The 15,584-nt window shown below is 44.5% G+C and overlaps 1 protein-coding gene across 2 annotated transcripts in view; it reads left to right on the forward strand.

Moving 5' to 3' along the window:
* ssbp1 (single-stranded DNA binding protein 1) overlaps positions 1-15,287 on the forward strand; it is a 51,926-nt gene extending 36,639 nt beyond the window's left edge. For both annotated transcript variants that reach the window (XM_072591044.1, XM_072591045.1), the window contains 3 exons: positions 6,114-6,201; positions 13,245-13,333; positions 14,975-15,287. In XM_072591044.1, coding sequence (XP_072447145.1) covers positions 6,114-6,201; positions 13,245-13,333; positions 14,975-15,018 — 221 coding nt within the window. In that variant the 3' untranslated portion in view covers positions 15,019-15,287. The remainder of the gene's footprint in view (positions 1-6,113; positions 6,202-13,244; positions 13,334-14,974) is intronic.
* The last annotated feature ends 297 nt before the right edge of the window (positions 15,288-15,584 follow it).

Consider the following 15,584-nt stretch of genomic DNA (forward strand, 5'->3'; position numbering starts at 1 on the left):
GTGAGTTTGTTTGGAATTATGATGTTGAAGACGGAATTGTAGTCAATAAGTAGAAATGTGACATAGGTATCCTTGTTATCCAGATGTTCCAGGGATGAGTGAAGGGCCAAGGAGATGGTGTCTGCTGTGGACCTGTTGCACCAGTTGGCGAATTGCAAGGGATCAAGGCAGTTTGGAAGGCTGGCGTTGATATGAGCCTTGACTAACCTGTTGAAGTGCTTTGTAAATGTGGAGTTCAGAGCTACCGAGCAGTAGTTGTTAAGGCATGCTACATAATTATTTTTTAGACACTGGAGTGATAGTGGATTTCTTGAAGCAGATGGGGACTTCGGATTGAAGTAAGGAGAGGTTAAAGATGCCAGCTGATCCACACAGGATCTGGTGGACATGGAGCTGAAACAAAAGTTATTCTCATGTGATATTTAACTCCAATTGAACCAGGCATGTTGACTCTAATTGGTTGCTGTGTTACCATCGGGATGCAACAGTGATTTGGCTGTCTGCAAATTCCTTTTCTCCGTGTATGGACAAACAAAAACAGGGTTCCTTGTGTACATTTCTACTCGTTGTTTCCACCTGCCAAGTCCCTTGTCAGTTGGTGTCCAGCTCAGAGTGCACTCCTTTAGGGTATTGTCACTGCCAGCAGTCTTCAGCACTGAGTGCATGTTTGAGAGTGACACACTTCTAAACATCCTACCTCTTCCTGCTCTTCCTGATGGTCACCTATCTCTCAGCCTGAATCCTTGCTGACCTTTAGGCTAAGATCCTCCTCAAATTTACAACCCAGGGAACTCTCACCCTCCCAGATGCTGCAAAGTGATTCCAACTTCCCTGTAAACTCAGAACCCCTGCACCTAAGCTGAAGCAGCGGAAGATATTTCCTACACCTCTGTCTTCAAGATGCATGAGTGTCCCAAGCTCCCACAAAGAACAGAAATTATGGGCAACAGCTGCTCATGCATGATGTCAAAGAAAAACATTCCAATTCCCTTTTAACAGTGTAGCATGTGCCCTGTTTAAATTATTTCAAATAGTATCCCAGATCTTATTTAATTTGCTATTATAGTGACTTGACTTAAACGGGGAGGTGAGGAGAGGTGATGGGCGTCTAGTGTTATCACTGGACGTATTAACCCAGTGACCTAGCTTCTAGAACATACAACAGGACAGCACAAGAATGGGCCCTTCAACCCACGATGTTGTGCTGAACATGATGCCAAAGTAAACTAATCCATTCTGCTTGACCTTGGTCCATATCCCTCCATACGTTGCGTTTTGATATGTGATTATCGAAAACTCCCTCAAACGCCTATCATGTGCGCCTCCACCACCAGCCTGGCAACATGTTCCAGACTTCTGCAACTCTGTGTTTAAAAAAAATTCCTCTCACATCTCCTTTGAGTTTTCCCCCTCTCACCTTCAATGCAGACCCCCTGGTATTAGACATTTCAATTCTGGGAAAAAGATTCTGACCATCAACCCTATCTATGTATCTCATAATTTTATAGACTTTAATCAAGTCTGCCTTCAGCCTCCGCTGCTCCAGAGAAAACAACCCGAATTTTTCAACTTCTCCTTTATAGCTCATACCCTCTAATCCAGGCAGCACCCTGGTAAACCTGTTCTACACTTCCCCAAAGTCTCCACATCCTTCCTGTAATGTGGTGACCAGAATTGAACACAGTACTGTAAGTGTGGCCTAACCAAAATTTTATAAATCTGCAAAATGACATCCTGACTTTCATACTCAATTCCCTGACCAATAAAGGCAAGCATGCCATTCACCTTCTTTACCACCCTGTCCAGTTGTGCCTGGATTAAACTCCATTTGCGATTTCTCCACTCGTATCTGAAACTGATCTACGTCCCACTTCAACCTTCTACACTATCCACAACTCCCCTGATCTTTATGTTCACTGCAAACTTACTAACACACCCACCTACATTTTCATTCAGTCTTTGAGATGTATCACAAACAGCAGAGATCCCAATACGGACCCCTGCAGAATACCACTAATCATGGACCTCTAGCCTTTCTGGAGAGAGAAAAAAGTCCCCTTCTACCACTTTCCTCTGCCTTTTACAGGAAAGCCAATTCTGAATCTGACTATCCATGTCACTGTAGATCCCAAGCATCTTAATCTTGTGGACGAGCCAGTGATGAGGGACCTTGTCAAAAACCCTGCTAAGATCCATGTAGACAACATCCACTGCTGTACCCTCATCAATCACCTTCGTCATCTCCTTGAAAAGTTCAATCACATTAGATATGACTTGCCCTGCATAAAGTCATGCTGATTGATCCTGATTAGACCATACTTTTCCAAAGTTTGTAAATCCTATCCCTAAGAATTCACTCTAATAGCTTCCTAACCACTGATGTGAGACTCGCCGGTTTCCTGGGTTGTCCCTATTTTCCTTTTTGAACAGAGGAACAACATTAGCTACTCACCAGTCCTCAGGGACCTCTCCAGTCACTAGTGTGGATACATAGGCCTTGATCAAGGCCCCAGCAATCTCTTCTCTTGCCTCTCTCAATAACCTGGGGTAGATATCATCAAGCCCTGGCGACCTATCCACCTTAAGAGAACCAACATCTTTCTTTGTCTCAAAGTGCCCCAAGATTATTAGCATGCTGTACACCAATCTCCATATCCATCTGGGTGAATACCAATGCAAAGTACTCATTTAGGATCTCTCCCACATCCTCTGCCTTAAAGCACAAGTTTCCTCCTTTATCATTGAGTGGTCCTACCTTCTCCTTAGTTATCCTCTTGCTTTTAATCTTTGTATAGACTACCTTGTGATTCTCTTTAACCCTACTTGCCAAAGTCAGTTCATGGCCCCTTCTTGCTCTCTAATTCCCTGCTTGAGTTCTTTCCTGCTTTCCTTGTATCCCTCATGTGCCCTATCCGATTTTAGCTTCCAAAACCTTATGTACGCTTCTTTTTCCCTTTTGACTAAAATCACAACTTCCTTTGTTATCCAAGGGTCCCTTACCTTGCCATTCTTGTCTTTTCTCCTTACTGCAACATGCTGGTCCTGAACATTGATCAGTAGGTCAGGGAACCTGAGTTCAAATCCTTCGTGGCAGAAATTTCGTGTGAATGGAATTCAAGTTTTGAAAGTCTGGATTTGGAAGTTAATGAATATGTTGTCGATTGTCAGGAAAATATCCATCTGGTTCACTAATATCCTGCAGGAAAGGAAATCTGCTCTCCTGATCTGCTCATCTGACTGACGTTTGGGGTTGAAAAATAAAATGCTGCCCTAGCCAGTGATGTCCTCATCCTGTGAATGAATAAAAGAAGTTTCTCACATTCTCACACCAACAATACAGGTAAAAAGAGAGCACAGGACAAGATCTTACAAGCTGAGTTTATGGAGTTAGGTGTTAAACTGAAAAGTAGGACCTCAAAGATGGTAAGCGTAGGATTACCAGTGCCACATGCTAGCCAGAGCAGGGAATAGCAGGATAGCTAAGATAAATATGTGGCTTGCAGGATTGTGCAAGAGGGAGGCATTAAACTTCCTGGAACAATGGAACCAGTTCTGGTGAATGTGGGACCAGTACAACCTGGACTGTACGGGGACAGGTGGGACCAGTACAAACCGGTCTGCACCTGGACAGGTGGGACCAGTCCAAGTCGGTCTGCGCCTGGGCAGGTGGCACCAGTCCAAGCCGGTCTGCACCTGGACAGGACTGGAACCAAAATCCTTGGGGGAGTGTTTGCCAGTGATGTCGGGGAGGGTTTAAACCACTATGGCAGGGAGATAGGAGCCAGTGCATGAAGTTAGAGGGAAGTGAAGTGAGGACAGATACAAAGGACAGTAAGGGGGGAAAGTGAAAGTGGAAGGTAGAGAAACCAAAGACAAAAATAATGGCTATGTTTCACAATGATTCTAAATGCCAAAAATATCAGCATACAGGCTCTGCCTCTCAATGCAAGGAACATTTGTAATAAAATGGATGAATTAACTGCACAAACAGTTATTAATTGGGATTACGAAGACCTGTCTTCAGAGTGGCCACGGATGGGAACTCAATGTCCGAGGGTATCCAATTTTCAGGAAAGACAGACAGAAAAGTGAGGTGGGGTAGTCTTGCTGATTAATGAGGAGATTAGCACAATAGTAAGGAAGGGCATTAGCCAGGACAATGGGGAATCTGTATGGGAGGACCTGCAGAACACCAAAAGAAAAAAAATGTTAATGGGAGTTGTGTACAAACCAGCAGAGTAGTTTTGAGGTTGGGGATAGCATCAAACAAGACTTAGAGATGTGTACTATAAGGGTATAGCAGTTATGGGTGATTTCAATCTACATGTTGATTGGACTAACCAAACTTGTTGCAATGCAATGGAGGAGGATTTCGTGGAATGTATGAGGGTTGGCTTCCTCGACCAATATGTCAAGAAACCAACTGAAGAAAAGTCATCCTAGACTGGGTATTCTATAACTAGAGAGGATAAATTTGCAATATGACAGTGCAAGATCTTTTGGGGAAAGGTGACCATAACATGGTAGAATTCTTCAGTAAGATATAGAGACTCAATTAAATCTGAGACTCGAGTCTTGAACTTAAAGAAAGCTAACTTTGGTGGTATGAGGCATGCATTGGCTGGGATAAACTGGCTAAGGATACTTAAGGGGTTGACGGTGGATAGGCAGTGGCAGACATTTATAGAACACATGGGTGAACTTCAACAATTGGACATGCCTGTCTGGCATAAGAGTAAAACAAGGAAGGTGACCCAACCATGGCTAACAAAGGATATCAGGAACAGTGGTAAAGCCAAAGAGGAGACATATAAATTGGCCAGAAGAAGCAGCTAACACAATGACTGGAAGAAATTAAAAATTCAGCAGAGGAAGACAAAGGGTTTAATTCAGAAAAAAGAAATAGAATATGAAAATAAGCTTGCAAGAAACGTAAAATCTGACTGCAAAAGCTTTGAAAGATATGTGAGGAGAAAAAGACTGGTGAAGACAAATGTAGGTCCCATGCAGTTAGAATCAGGTGAATCCATAATGGCAGACCAGTTGAACAAATACTTTGCGTCTGTCTTCACTGAGGAAGTAACCTTCAGGAAATGCAAGGGGACAGAGGGTCATGTATGAAGGAGGAGCTGAGGAAATCCTTATAAGTCAGGAAATGGTATTTGGGAGATTGATGAGATTAAAAACCAATAAGTCCCCAGAGCCTGATGCTTTGCATCCGAGAGTACTTCAAGAAGTGGCCGTAGAAATAGCGGGTGCGTTGGTGGTCATTTTCCAGCATTGTGTAGACTCTGGAAGAGTTCCAATGGACTGGAGGGTAGCTCAAAAAAAGGAGACAGAGAGAAAAATGACGAATTGTAGGCCAGTTAGCCTGACATCAATGGTGGCTTCAATCATTAAGGATATAATAGCTGAGCATTTAGAAAATGGTGACAAAATCGGTCCTAGTCAGTTAAAGGGAATTCAAGCTTGACAAATCTACTGGACTATTTTGAGAATGTGGTCTGTAGAGTCTACAAGAGTGAATCTGTATATACGGACTTTCAGTGGAGAAAATGCCTGTCAACAACTGCCTTCTTAACCCTTTCCTTTAAATCCATTGACTCCCCATATCTCTACCCCGTCTGTCGCAGCGCTCCATCTATTTCCTATCACCTCCTTTCCTTTGAACTAACCATTCTATGTGAAGCCCACTTGCAGAAGTGATTGATAAGAATGAGAAACTTTGGTTATGAGGATGGATTGAAAAGGAGAGCTGTCCTCCGAGGAGCAAAGAAGCATGAGCAAAGATTTGATGGAGGTTTTCAAAACCACGAGCGAGTTGATCAGGGTAGATGGAAAGAAGTTCCTGCTCAGAAAAGGAACAAGAACGAGAGGGCATAGATTTTAAAAATGATATGTGATGAAGGGTGATGTGAGAAATTTTTTTTCCCCCAGATCTGCCTTAAAGGGACCAATTGGGCGGGTCTTTCACTGAGCGGGAACCTTCATGAGAATCGGCACGATTCTGAGACTCAGATTATGACCAGTTTGAGAATCCGCTCAGTATGATGATGTGTATCAGTCTGTACATTGAAGAACCGCATACTAAAATTCTTAATGAATTATTGCAGGTGACATCAGTCAGAAGACAACGTGGCACCGAGTTTCTATATTCCGACCCGGTTTGAGGGACTTGGCTTATCAGTACGTGAAGAAAGGGTAGGTGCAGTCACATTACACTTGGTCATTTGCTCTCACTTCCCTGTTGAGCTGAGGTTGATTATCAGATGTTGGAAGGTGTATAGAGTCTGCTCGCCACTACGCAATCACAGAACAATCATAGTGTAGAAGTAGGCCACTCGGCTTATTGTGTTTCTACTGGCTGTTTGCACGAGCTACTCCCCCAGTCCCAAATCTTCCCTCTGGCCTTGCAGATTTTTTTCTTTTCAATGAGTTGCCCCACCAATTTTGAATGCCTCTCTTGTGCATCACACTCTCAGTTCAGATCTGAAACACTCACAGTAGAAAACCTCTTTCCTGGTGTGCTGTCACTTCTTATGGGACGTGTGCCAGTGTGGAAATGTGGAAAGACCTGGACAACATTTAGGTTTGCTGGAAAAGCGCAGCAGGTCAGGCAGCATCTAAGGAGCAGGAGAATCAATGTTTCGGGCATGAGCCCTTCTTCAGGAATGAGGAAAGTGTGCCAAGCAGGCTAAGATAAAAGGTAGGGAGGAGGGACTTGGGGGAGGGGAGTTGGAAATGCAATAGGTGGAAGGAGGTTAAGGTGAGGGTGGTAGGCCGGAGTGGGGGTGGGGGCGAAGAGGTCAGGAAGAAGATTGCAGGTTAGGAAGGTGGTGCTGAGTTCGAGGGTTGGGACTGAGACAAGGTGGGGGGAGGGGAAATGAGGAAACTGGAGAAATCGGAGTTCATCCCTTGTGGTTGGAGGGTTCCTTGGTGGAAGATGAGGCGCTCTTCCTCCACCTGCATGTCCTTGGTGGAGTGGGAGGGGGAGTTGAAGTGTTGAGCCACGGGATGGTTGGATTGGTTGGTCCGGGTGTCCCAGAGGTGTTCTCTGAAACGTTCCTCAAGTAGGCGGCCTATCTCCCCAATATAGAGGAGGCCACATCGGGTACAGCGGATGCAGTAAATGGTGTGTGTGGAGGTGCAGGTGAATTTGTGGCGGATATGGAAGGATCCTTTGGGGCCTTGGAGGGAAGTAAGGGGGGAGGTGTGGGTGCAAGGTTTGCATTTCTTGCGGTTGCAGGGGAAGGTGCTGGGAGTGGAGGTTGGGTTGGTGGGGGTGTGTGGACCTGACGAGGGAGTCACGGAGGGAGTGGTCTGTTCGGAATGCTGTTGGGGGAGGGGAAGGGAATATATCCTTGGTGGTGGGGTCCGTTTGGAGGTGGCGGAAATGACGACGGATGATACGATGTATATGAAGGTTGGTGGGGTGGTAGGTGAGGACCAGTGGGTTCTGTCCTGGTGGCGATTGGAGAGGCGGGGCTCAAGGGCGGAGGAGCGGGAAGTGGAGGAGATGCGGTGGAGAGCATCGGTCACGTCTGGGGCGAAATTGCGATCTTTGAAGAAGGAGGCCATCTGGGTTGTTCGGTATTGGAACTGGTCCGCCTGGGAGCAGATGCGGCGGAGACGAAGGAATTGGGAATATGGGATGGCGTTTTTACAGGGGCAAGGGTGGGAGGAGGTGTAATCTAGGTAGCTGTGGGAGTTGGTTGGTTTATAGTAAATGTCCGTGTTGATTCAGTCGCCCGAGATAGAAATGGAGAGGGCTAGGAAGGGGAGGGAGGAGTGTGAGATGGTCCAGGTAAATTTGAGGTCGTGGTGGAAGGTGTTGGTAAAGTGGATGAGCTGTTCAACATCCTCGTGGGAGCACGAGGCAGCACTGATACAGTTATCGATGTAGCGGAGGAAAAGGTGGGGGGTGATGCCAGTGTCGCTGCGGAAGGTGGACTGTTCCACATATCCTGTGAAGAGGCAGGCATAGCTGGGGCCCATGCGGGTGCCCATGGCTACCCCTTTGGTTTGGAGGAAGTGGGAGGATTGGAAAGAGACGTTGTTCAGGGTGAGGACCAGTTCAGTCAGTCGAAGGAGGGTGTCAGTGGAAGGGTACTGGTTGGTACGGCGGGAAAGGAAGAAACGGAGGGCTTTGAGTCATTTGTGATGGGGGATGGAGGTGTACAGGGACTGGATGTCCCTGGTGAAGATAAGGGGTTGGGGACCGGGGAAGCGAAAATCATGGAGGAGGTGGAGGGCGTGGATGGTGTCCCGAATGTAGGTGAGGAGTTCTTGGACTAAGGGGGACAGGACGATGTTAAGGTGTGCAGAGATGAGTTCAGTGGGGCAGGCGATCGCCAGGAAGACCATCGCCGACAGATTTGTGGCCTCCGCGGGGCCCACTGCTATCGGGAACAACACCGTTTCTGCTGTTGCCACAGCCACATCCGCCCCCTGGGTTGCCGTCACTCACTCTGCCAACTCCTGGCCTCCTCACCCCTCCCTCTTTCCCTCTATTTCTGCCTATGTTGCTCCCAGCATCTCACTGTCTGCCTGCTCCAAGCCTTGCACTGTCTCTCCTGACTCAACTCCCAGTCTCATTCTCTAACCTTGACTGTGGGCATGGGTCAGACACACTCGTCGTCTTGTTACATACTCAAAAAATTCTCATCAGTTTATCAGTCACGTTTTCCCTTTCAGGGCCATATTGATTCTATCTTATTGTGTTCTGATTTTTGAAATGCCGTTCTAATACCAGCTCATTATTGGATTCTAGCAGTTTTCCAATGACTGATGTTAAAGTAACTGGCCAAACGTTTCTTATGTTCTCTCCATCCTTGCGTGAAGGTATTACGTTTACAGTTTTCTAATTCACTGGAACCTTCCCAGAATTTACGGCATTTTGAGAACTATTGATTCCAATGCCTCTCTAGCCCATTTCTTTAAGACTTTAGGAAATCAGCCATTACATCAGGAGAACTTGGCAGTCATTGAGTTTCCCATGACTTGTTCTGTAGTGATTGTGACTACTTAGCTCCCTTCGTCCCTTTTTGTTCCTTGATTTTCTACAAGTTTTGGGATTCTTTTTGTGATGTCTGCTTTGAAGACCGATGCAAAATACTTATTCAAAGCCTTTGTTGTTTTCTCAATTTCCCCTTATTAATTCCTCAACCAAAACCTCTAAAGGATTCCACGCTCACTTTAGCCACTTTTATATACACTTGAAGAAGCTATTACTTGTTTGTTGTTTACGTTTCTTGCTAGGTTACTCTCATACTCCAATTTCTCCCTTTTTTTTTCAGTCCTTATTTGCTGTTTTCCATCATTTTCCCAATCCTTTGGCCAACCACTGACCTTTGCAACATTGTATGTCTTTAATGTTCTCTTTGATTTCGCCACATTTGATTCATCTTTGGTATATACATTTTGATTTTTTAAGACAAGATAATTTCTCATTTTGGTACTGATATCATCATTTATTAACAAAGCTACCTCACCTCTTCTTCCTTGTTTCCGGTTCTTCTGAAATGCCAGGTACCTTTAAATAAGGAGATTCCAGCCATGATCTCTTTGCCATGACACAGATGTGGTTGAGTCAAAAGAAACAAGTTTTTAATCAGAAACGGAATGATGGATAATGGTGTAAAGGCAGGACTTGGAGTTAAAAAAATTACCAGATGAGTCAAAATTGAATGGCAGGATGGAATCAGTGGGTTGAATAGGATACTGCCGTTCCTAGGTCTTTTGGTCTTTTGTGTCAGGTGTCATTGGGTAGTGCACTAAAAATCAAGCTCTACTATCCCTCGAGTCGTGATGAGTTAAAGTTTGTGAGAAGTATGCAGAGTTTCCCAATTTACCTACCATTTACACCAAGGTTGACAGAAAGAATGGACCAGGTTTTTGAACTTTGGAGGAATTGCTTTTTTTTTACAAATAGATTGCAATTACAGGGAAACAATAATGAACTATCCATTTAAGACTAACCCATTTTTAAGTCTCCCTCTGTACAAACAGACGCAAAGAAACATGGGTGTCATGGATGGAAAGGAAGTCTGGGAATTTGCAGATCAGAATGCTGCTTCTCGATCTTCCTTATCATCTCCAGATGCTTTTGTTTGCTTGCAGGAGGCACAGAGTGACTGGTTTGCACTTCTAAATGTCTCAGTGTTATTCCTTTAAAATTACATGTTATAGCAACTGATGAGGGAAGAAAAAACTAGCTATCTTCAGATTTGAGATGCTTTTTACTGCAGAGCAAGAACAGGCAGCTGCCTCCCTCCTGGAGGTCTGATGGCTTCTAAATCAAACATTCACACTCGCAAACCATTCAGTTATTTGTGAGTCAATAGACAATAGACAATAGATGCAGGAGTAGGCCATTCTGCCCTTCGAGCCTGCACCGCCATTATATATGATCATGGCTGATCATTCCTAATCAGTATCCTGTTCCAGCCTTATCTCCATACCCCTTGATTCCACTATCTTTAAGAGCTCTATCCAATTCTTTCTTAAAAGAATCCAGAGACTGGGCCTCCACTGCCCTCTGGGGCAGAGCATTCCACACAGCCACCACTCTCTGGGTGAAGTAGTTTCTCCTCATCTCTGTCCTAAATGGTCTACCCCGTATTTTTAAGTTGTGTCCTCTGGTTCGGCACTCCCCCATCAACAGAAATATGTTCCCTCCTGCCAGAGTGTCCAGTCCTTTCATAATCCTATACGTTTCAATCAGATCCCCTCTCAGTCTTCTAAACTCAAGGGTATACAAGCCCAGTTGCTTCAGTCTTTCCGTGTAAGGCAATCCTGCCATTCCAGGAATTGACCTCGTGAACCTACGCTGCACTCCCTCAATAGCCAGAATGTCTTTCCTCAAATTTGGAGACCAGAACTGTACACAGTACTCCAGGTGTGGTCTCCCCAGGGCCCTGTACAGCTGCAGAAGCACCTCTTTGCTTCTATACTCAATCCCTCTTGTTATGAAGGCCAGCATGCTATTAGCCTTCTTCACGACCTGCTGTACCTGCATGCTTGCCTTCATTGACTGGTGGACAAGAACACCCAGATCTCTCTGAACAGCCTCTTTACCTAATTTGATACCATTGAGGTAGTAATCTGCCTTCCTGTTCTTGCCACCAAAGTGGATAACCAGACATTTATCCACATTAAACTGCATCTGCCCACTCACCTAACTTGTCCAGGTCACCCTGTAATCCCCCAACATCCTCATCACATTTCACCCTACCACCTAGCTTTGTGTCATCAGCAAATTTGCTAATGTTATTGCTGATACCATCTTCTATATCATTTACATATATTGTAAAAAGCTGCGGTCCCAGCACGGATCCCTGCGGTACCCCACTGGTCACTGCCTGCCATTTCGAAATGGAGCCGTTAATCACTACCCTTTGTTTCCTATTAGCCAACCAATTCTCTATCCAATCTAGTACTTTTCCCCCAATCCCGTGCGCCCTAATTTTACTCACTAACCTCTTGTGTGGGACTTTATCAAAAGCTTTCTGAAAGTCCAGGTACACTACATCCACTGGATCTCCCTCGTCCATCTTCCGAGTTACATCCTCAAAAAATTCAAGAAGATTAGTCAAGCATGATTTCCCCTTCATAAATCCATGCTGACTCTGTCCTATCCTGTTACTATTATCCAGATGTGCCGTAATTTCATCCTTTATAATAGACTCCAGCATCTTTCCCACCACTGAGGTCAGACTAACTGGTCTATAATTTCCTGCTTTCTCCCGCCCACCCTTCTTAAAAAGTGGCACAACATTAGCCGCCCTCCAATCCTCAGGAACCGACCCCGATTCTATTGAACTCTGGAAAATAATCACCAGCGCATCCACGATTTCCCGAGCCACCTCCTTCAGTACCCTGGGATGCAGGCCATCAGGTCCCGGAGACTTATCAACCTTCAGACCTAACAGTCTCTCCAACACCAAATCCTGGCAAATAGAAATTCCCTTAAGTTCAGGTCCTTCAGCCACTGTTACCTCAGGGAGATTGCTTGTGTCTTCCCTTTAGTCAAACATGTGGTAGTTGGCAAGAAAAAGACCTTTGTCATCAATAACAAGTCACTAGTGTGCAAACCAATCAATGATTTGTTCCATTCCTACACTCCTCCCAGGTCCAGCTTGTAGAGATTGTGACTTTGAACTGCATGGACAGAGAAGCAGCTGCACTTACAATAAGTGCAGCAATCCTTCAAGTAGCCTTGGACTGGAAAACAATTCTTTTCTCATTTCAAACCAACATAACAAAGATAAAAAGAAGTGGTCTTTGCAGTTGTGACCATCAGTTATAACTATTTGGACTTGGAATTCTTTTATCTTGTTACCCAATCAGTGAATGTTCAGATAAGGAGCCTTTAATTTTGTCATTTTGTAATTTTTCCCAAACTGACCATACTTACTCATATGCACCCTTCTGTCTGTACACGGTGTCCTTTCCTGTAGCACTCTGGTTACCATAATGCATACACTCAGCACTGTTAGATTGCCCTTCTCTTTAGCTTTCCTGTTCATTGTACCATTCCACCCCCCACATCCCCCTCAATCATTTACCCACTCCACCATCCACACAGCCCTCTCTGCATTCTGTTCTACCACTTGCCAGGTCTCAGCATGGTCTAGGTATAGCCCATCCCAATAGTGCATCTGTCTTCCTCCGTATTAATGCCGAATTAAACTCCATTTCTTTGACACCATTCTGTGAGCCATACATTCAATTCTGTGAACTTTATTTCCACTTTGCCAATTTGCCAGAGTTGAGGTAGTAATCTAGAAGTTATTTACCTTTTTTGAAGTTCTACTGATTAGTTTAGCCCCTACCTAATCAGTAGAACCTCATTTTTACAACCGACCTCTTTGTTGCATTCCCCTGGACCATGACCACTTTAATCATTTCTCAGCCACTGCCAGTTCCTCTCTGGCTCCGGGGGAAACGTCCACAACCCTTGCCCTGGACAGACCACATAGCCTTGGATACCGATGTTCAGCCAAAGCACTGAATGATAAGTTGCCTGTTAAGACAAAGCACTCAGTAAGAAGTTTCCTTTCCGAATAGAGCTCTGATAATTCCTAAACTCAGCTGGGGGATTTTCCCCATTGGAGATTTGTTGAAGAACACCATCTTTAACTCCAGCATTTGAGTCAACAGAAATCACTTGACAAGTAGTCCCATGCTCAGGAGATCCGTGCTGCTGCTTCTGGAATTATTTATCATTTTTGTTTACTGAATAGGGCCAGAATTTATGTAGAGGGGAAACTAGACTATGGTGAATATGTGGACAAGAGCAATGTTCGAAGACAAGCAACGACAGTGGTGGCAGGTAAGCCTCTCCCTGTGACCTGGCTTTAATCTCTCACACAAGGTAAAAAAGAACAGAAATGGCAAATGGGTTTTCAAAGGTCAAGTCATGTTACTTCATGACAAGGCCGGAAATCTTGTGAATGTTGAAGTGCTAAATCGTGGGATCTTACAGCAATGAAGGAGAATGTTCTTTAAAAGCATTGTCCAATAATTCTCCATACTCTGTCTTTTCTCCACAGTTCTGCAGATTTTATCCTATTCTTTTTGAAAATATACATTGTTCTGTTTTTATGACTATTTGATGTAATATATTTAATTTTTTCTGCAACAGTCTGACTCATAGAATGCTTGCAGTGCAGAGGTGGCCTTTCAACCCATTGTGTCTCTGCTGGCTCTCTAAAAGATCAATTCAGTTCTTGCCCCTCCTTAGGCTTCTGCACATTCTTGCTCTTCAGATAAAAACCCTGAAGCCTGGTTTAGGACTCAGTGCCTTCAGTTCCTAACCACTTGAGTGAGCCTGCCTCCATTATGTCTTCAGACAGTACATTTAAGATCCCAACCATTGAAGTGAACCCATCTCCACAGGACATTGGGAGAAAGTGAGGACTGCAGATGCTGGAGATTGGAGTCAAACAGTGTGGTGCTGGAAAAGCACAGCCAGTCAGGCAGCATCCAAGGAGCAGGAGAGTTGATGTTTTGAGCAGAAGTTCTTCATGAGGATGAAGAGCCTATGCTCAAAACATCAACTCTTCTGCTCCTGACTGGCTCTGCTTTTCCAGCACCACACTTTTTAACTCCACAGGACATTGCAGACCCAACCATTCGAGTGAACCTGCCTCCATCTCACACGCTCATGCCGTGCAATCCAGACCCTAACCACTCCCTGGAGAAGTGGTTTCTCCTCATGTCCATTTTGTTTCTCTTGTCAGTTACTTTAACTCTGTGGTCTATAGATGAGAGTTGCTGGCCAGTCCAAACCACATCACTGTTCAGTGCTAGACATTGCTGGGACAATATGTGGCAATCCATGAGGAAATCAGCATGGGTCCCCCAAAGGCATGCAAGGTGCAGCTTTTTGGACAGGAATGTGTTAGGAATTGTCTGGGTAGGAGATTGGGGCTAGCATTGGAAGCTTGGTCAACGTTAGATACATTTCTCAGGGGGTGCCTCTAACACCCACCTTGTATCCTGTGAAGTAGGTACAGCCTTTCCTCCTTGCCTTCTCAGCAGTGAGCAAATGGTGAGGAATAGGTTTTGCCACTCTCACCCATCTGCCATTGCGAATGGGATTGAATATCGGATGTGGACATTGGTTGGCCATCTAAGGCCACAGTGGACATAAGGTCAAGCAACTTATCCATCCCAGTGTCCTGGAGACCAGGTCAGAGGTAGCCAGAGAGGCAGTAGACCAGACAGGCGGCACTTATTACATTTCTTCCAACCTGAAACACTCTTGGCTGATGGGAGGGGACAGTGATTGCACAGGTCTCTATTGAAGCTAAACTCTCTCACAGATGTACAACTGGCTATTTGGATCTGCATTTAATAATGATCTAAAATGTGAAATAATCTAAAGTTTAGAATATACCATAAAATCAAAGTAATGTGTTATTATTCACCAAATTTCCCTGTTGAACCTATTTGTTATTTTCCTTTACAGATAATATAATATTTCTAAGCGACTCTGGCAAGGATAAAGTCTAGCCAGCGCCTTCCCAGTGGTGGTTTTTGATTGTTTCTCTGTATCTATGTTTATGAGTGTGAATTAGACTCCAGCAATGGGCCATAGCAATCTTACTTTCTGAATGGATCATGTAATTTTGATATTTTGATAATTGTTCAATGTGCTGAGATTTAAAATAAAGTAATGACTGATCATAGTAACCTGTCAGTTGCCTTCAGTCACATACTGAGGTAATGAAGGAGCAGCGCTCTGAAAGTTAGTGCTTCCAATTAAACCTGTTGGATTATAACCTGGTGTTGTGTAATTTTTAAGGTAATATCAGTAGCTCACGGCTGCGGTTTACAGCTGTTATTTTCAAAGAAGTGAAGGAGCTGTCAACGTCCCTGGAACTTTTTTCTGTGTCAATTGAGGCTCTATTGGTAACACTGTATCTGAGTGGGAAAGTTGTCAATTTATATGTCACTTCAGAGACTCGATTCATTGTTTCAGACTAGTGCCTCAGTGCAGTGCTAAATATGTCGTCAGGACTATCACCTTTCAACAAGATGTTAAACTGAGGCCTTGCCTTCCCTCTCATAGCAACAGT

This window comes from Chiloscyllium punctatum, chromosome 20 (assembly GCF_047496795.1).
Source record: "Chiloscyllium punctatum isolate Juve2018m chromosome 20, sChiPun1.3, whole genome shotgun sequence".
In the NCBI taxonomy this organism is placed as follows: Eukaryota; Metazoa; Chordata; class Chondrichthyes; order Orectolobiformes; family Hemiscylliidae; genus Chiloscyllium; species Chiloscyllium punctatum.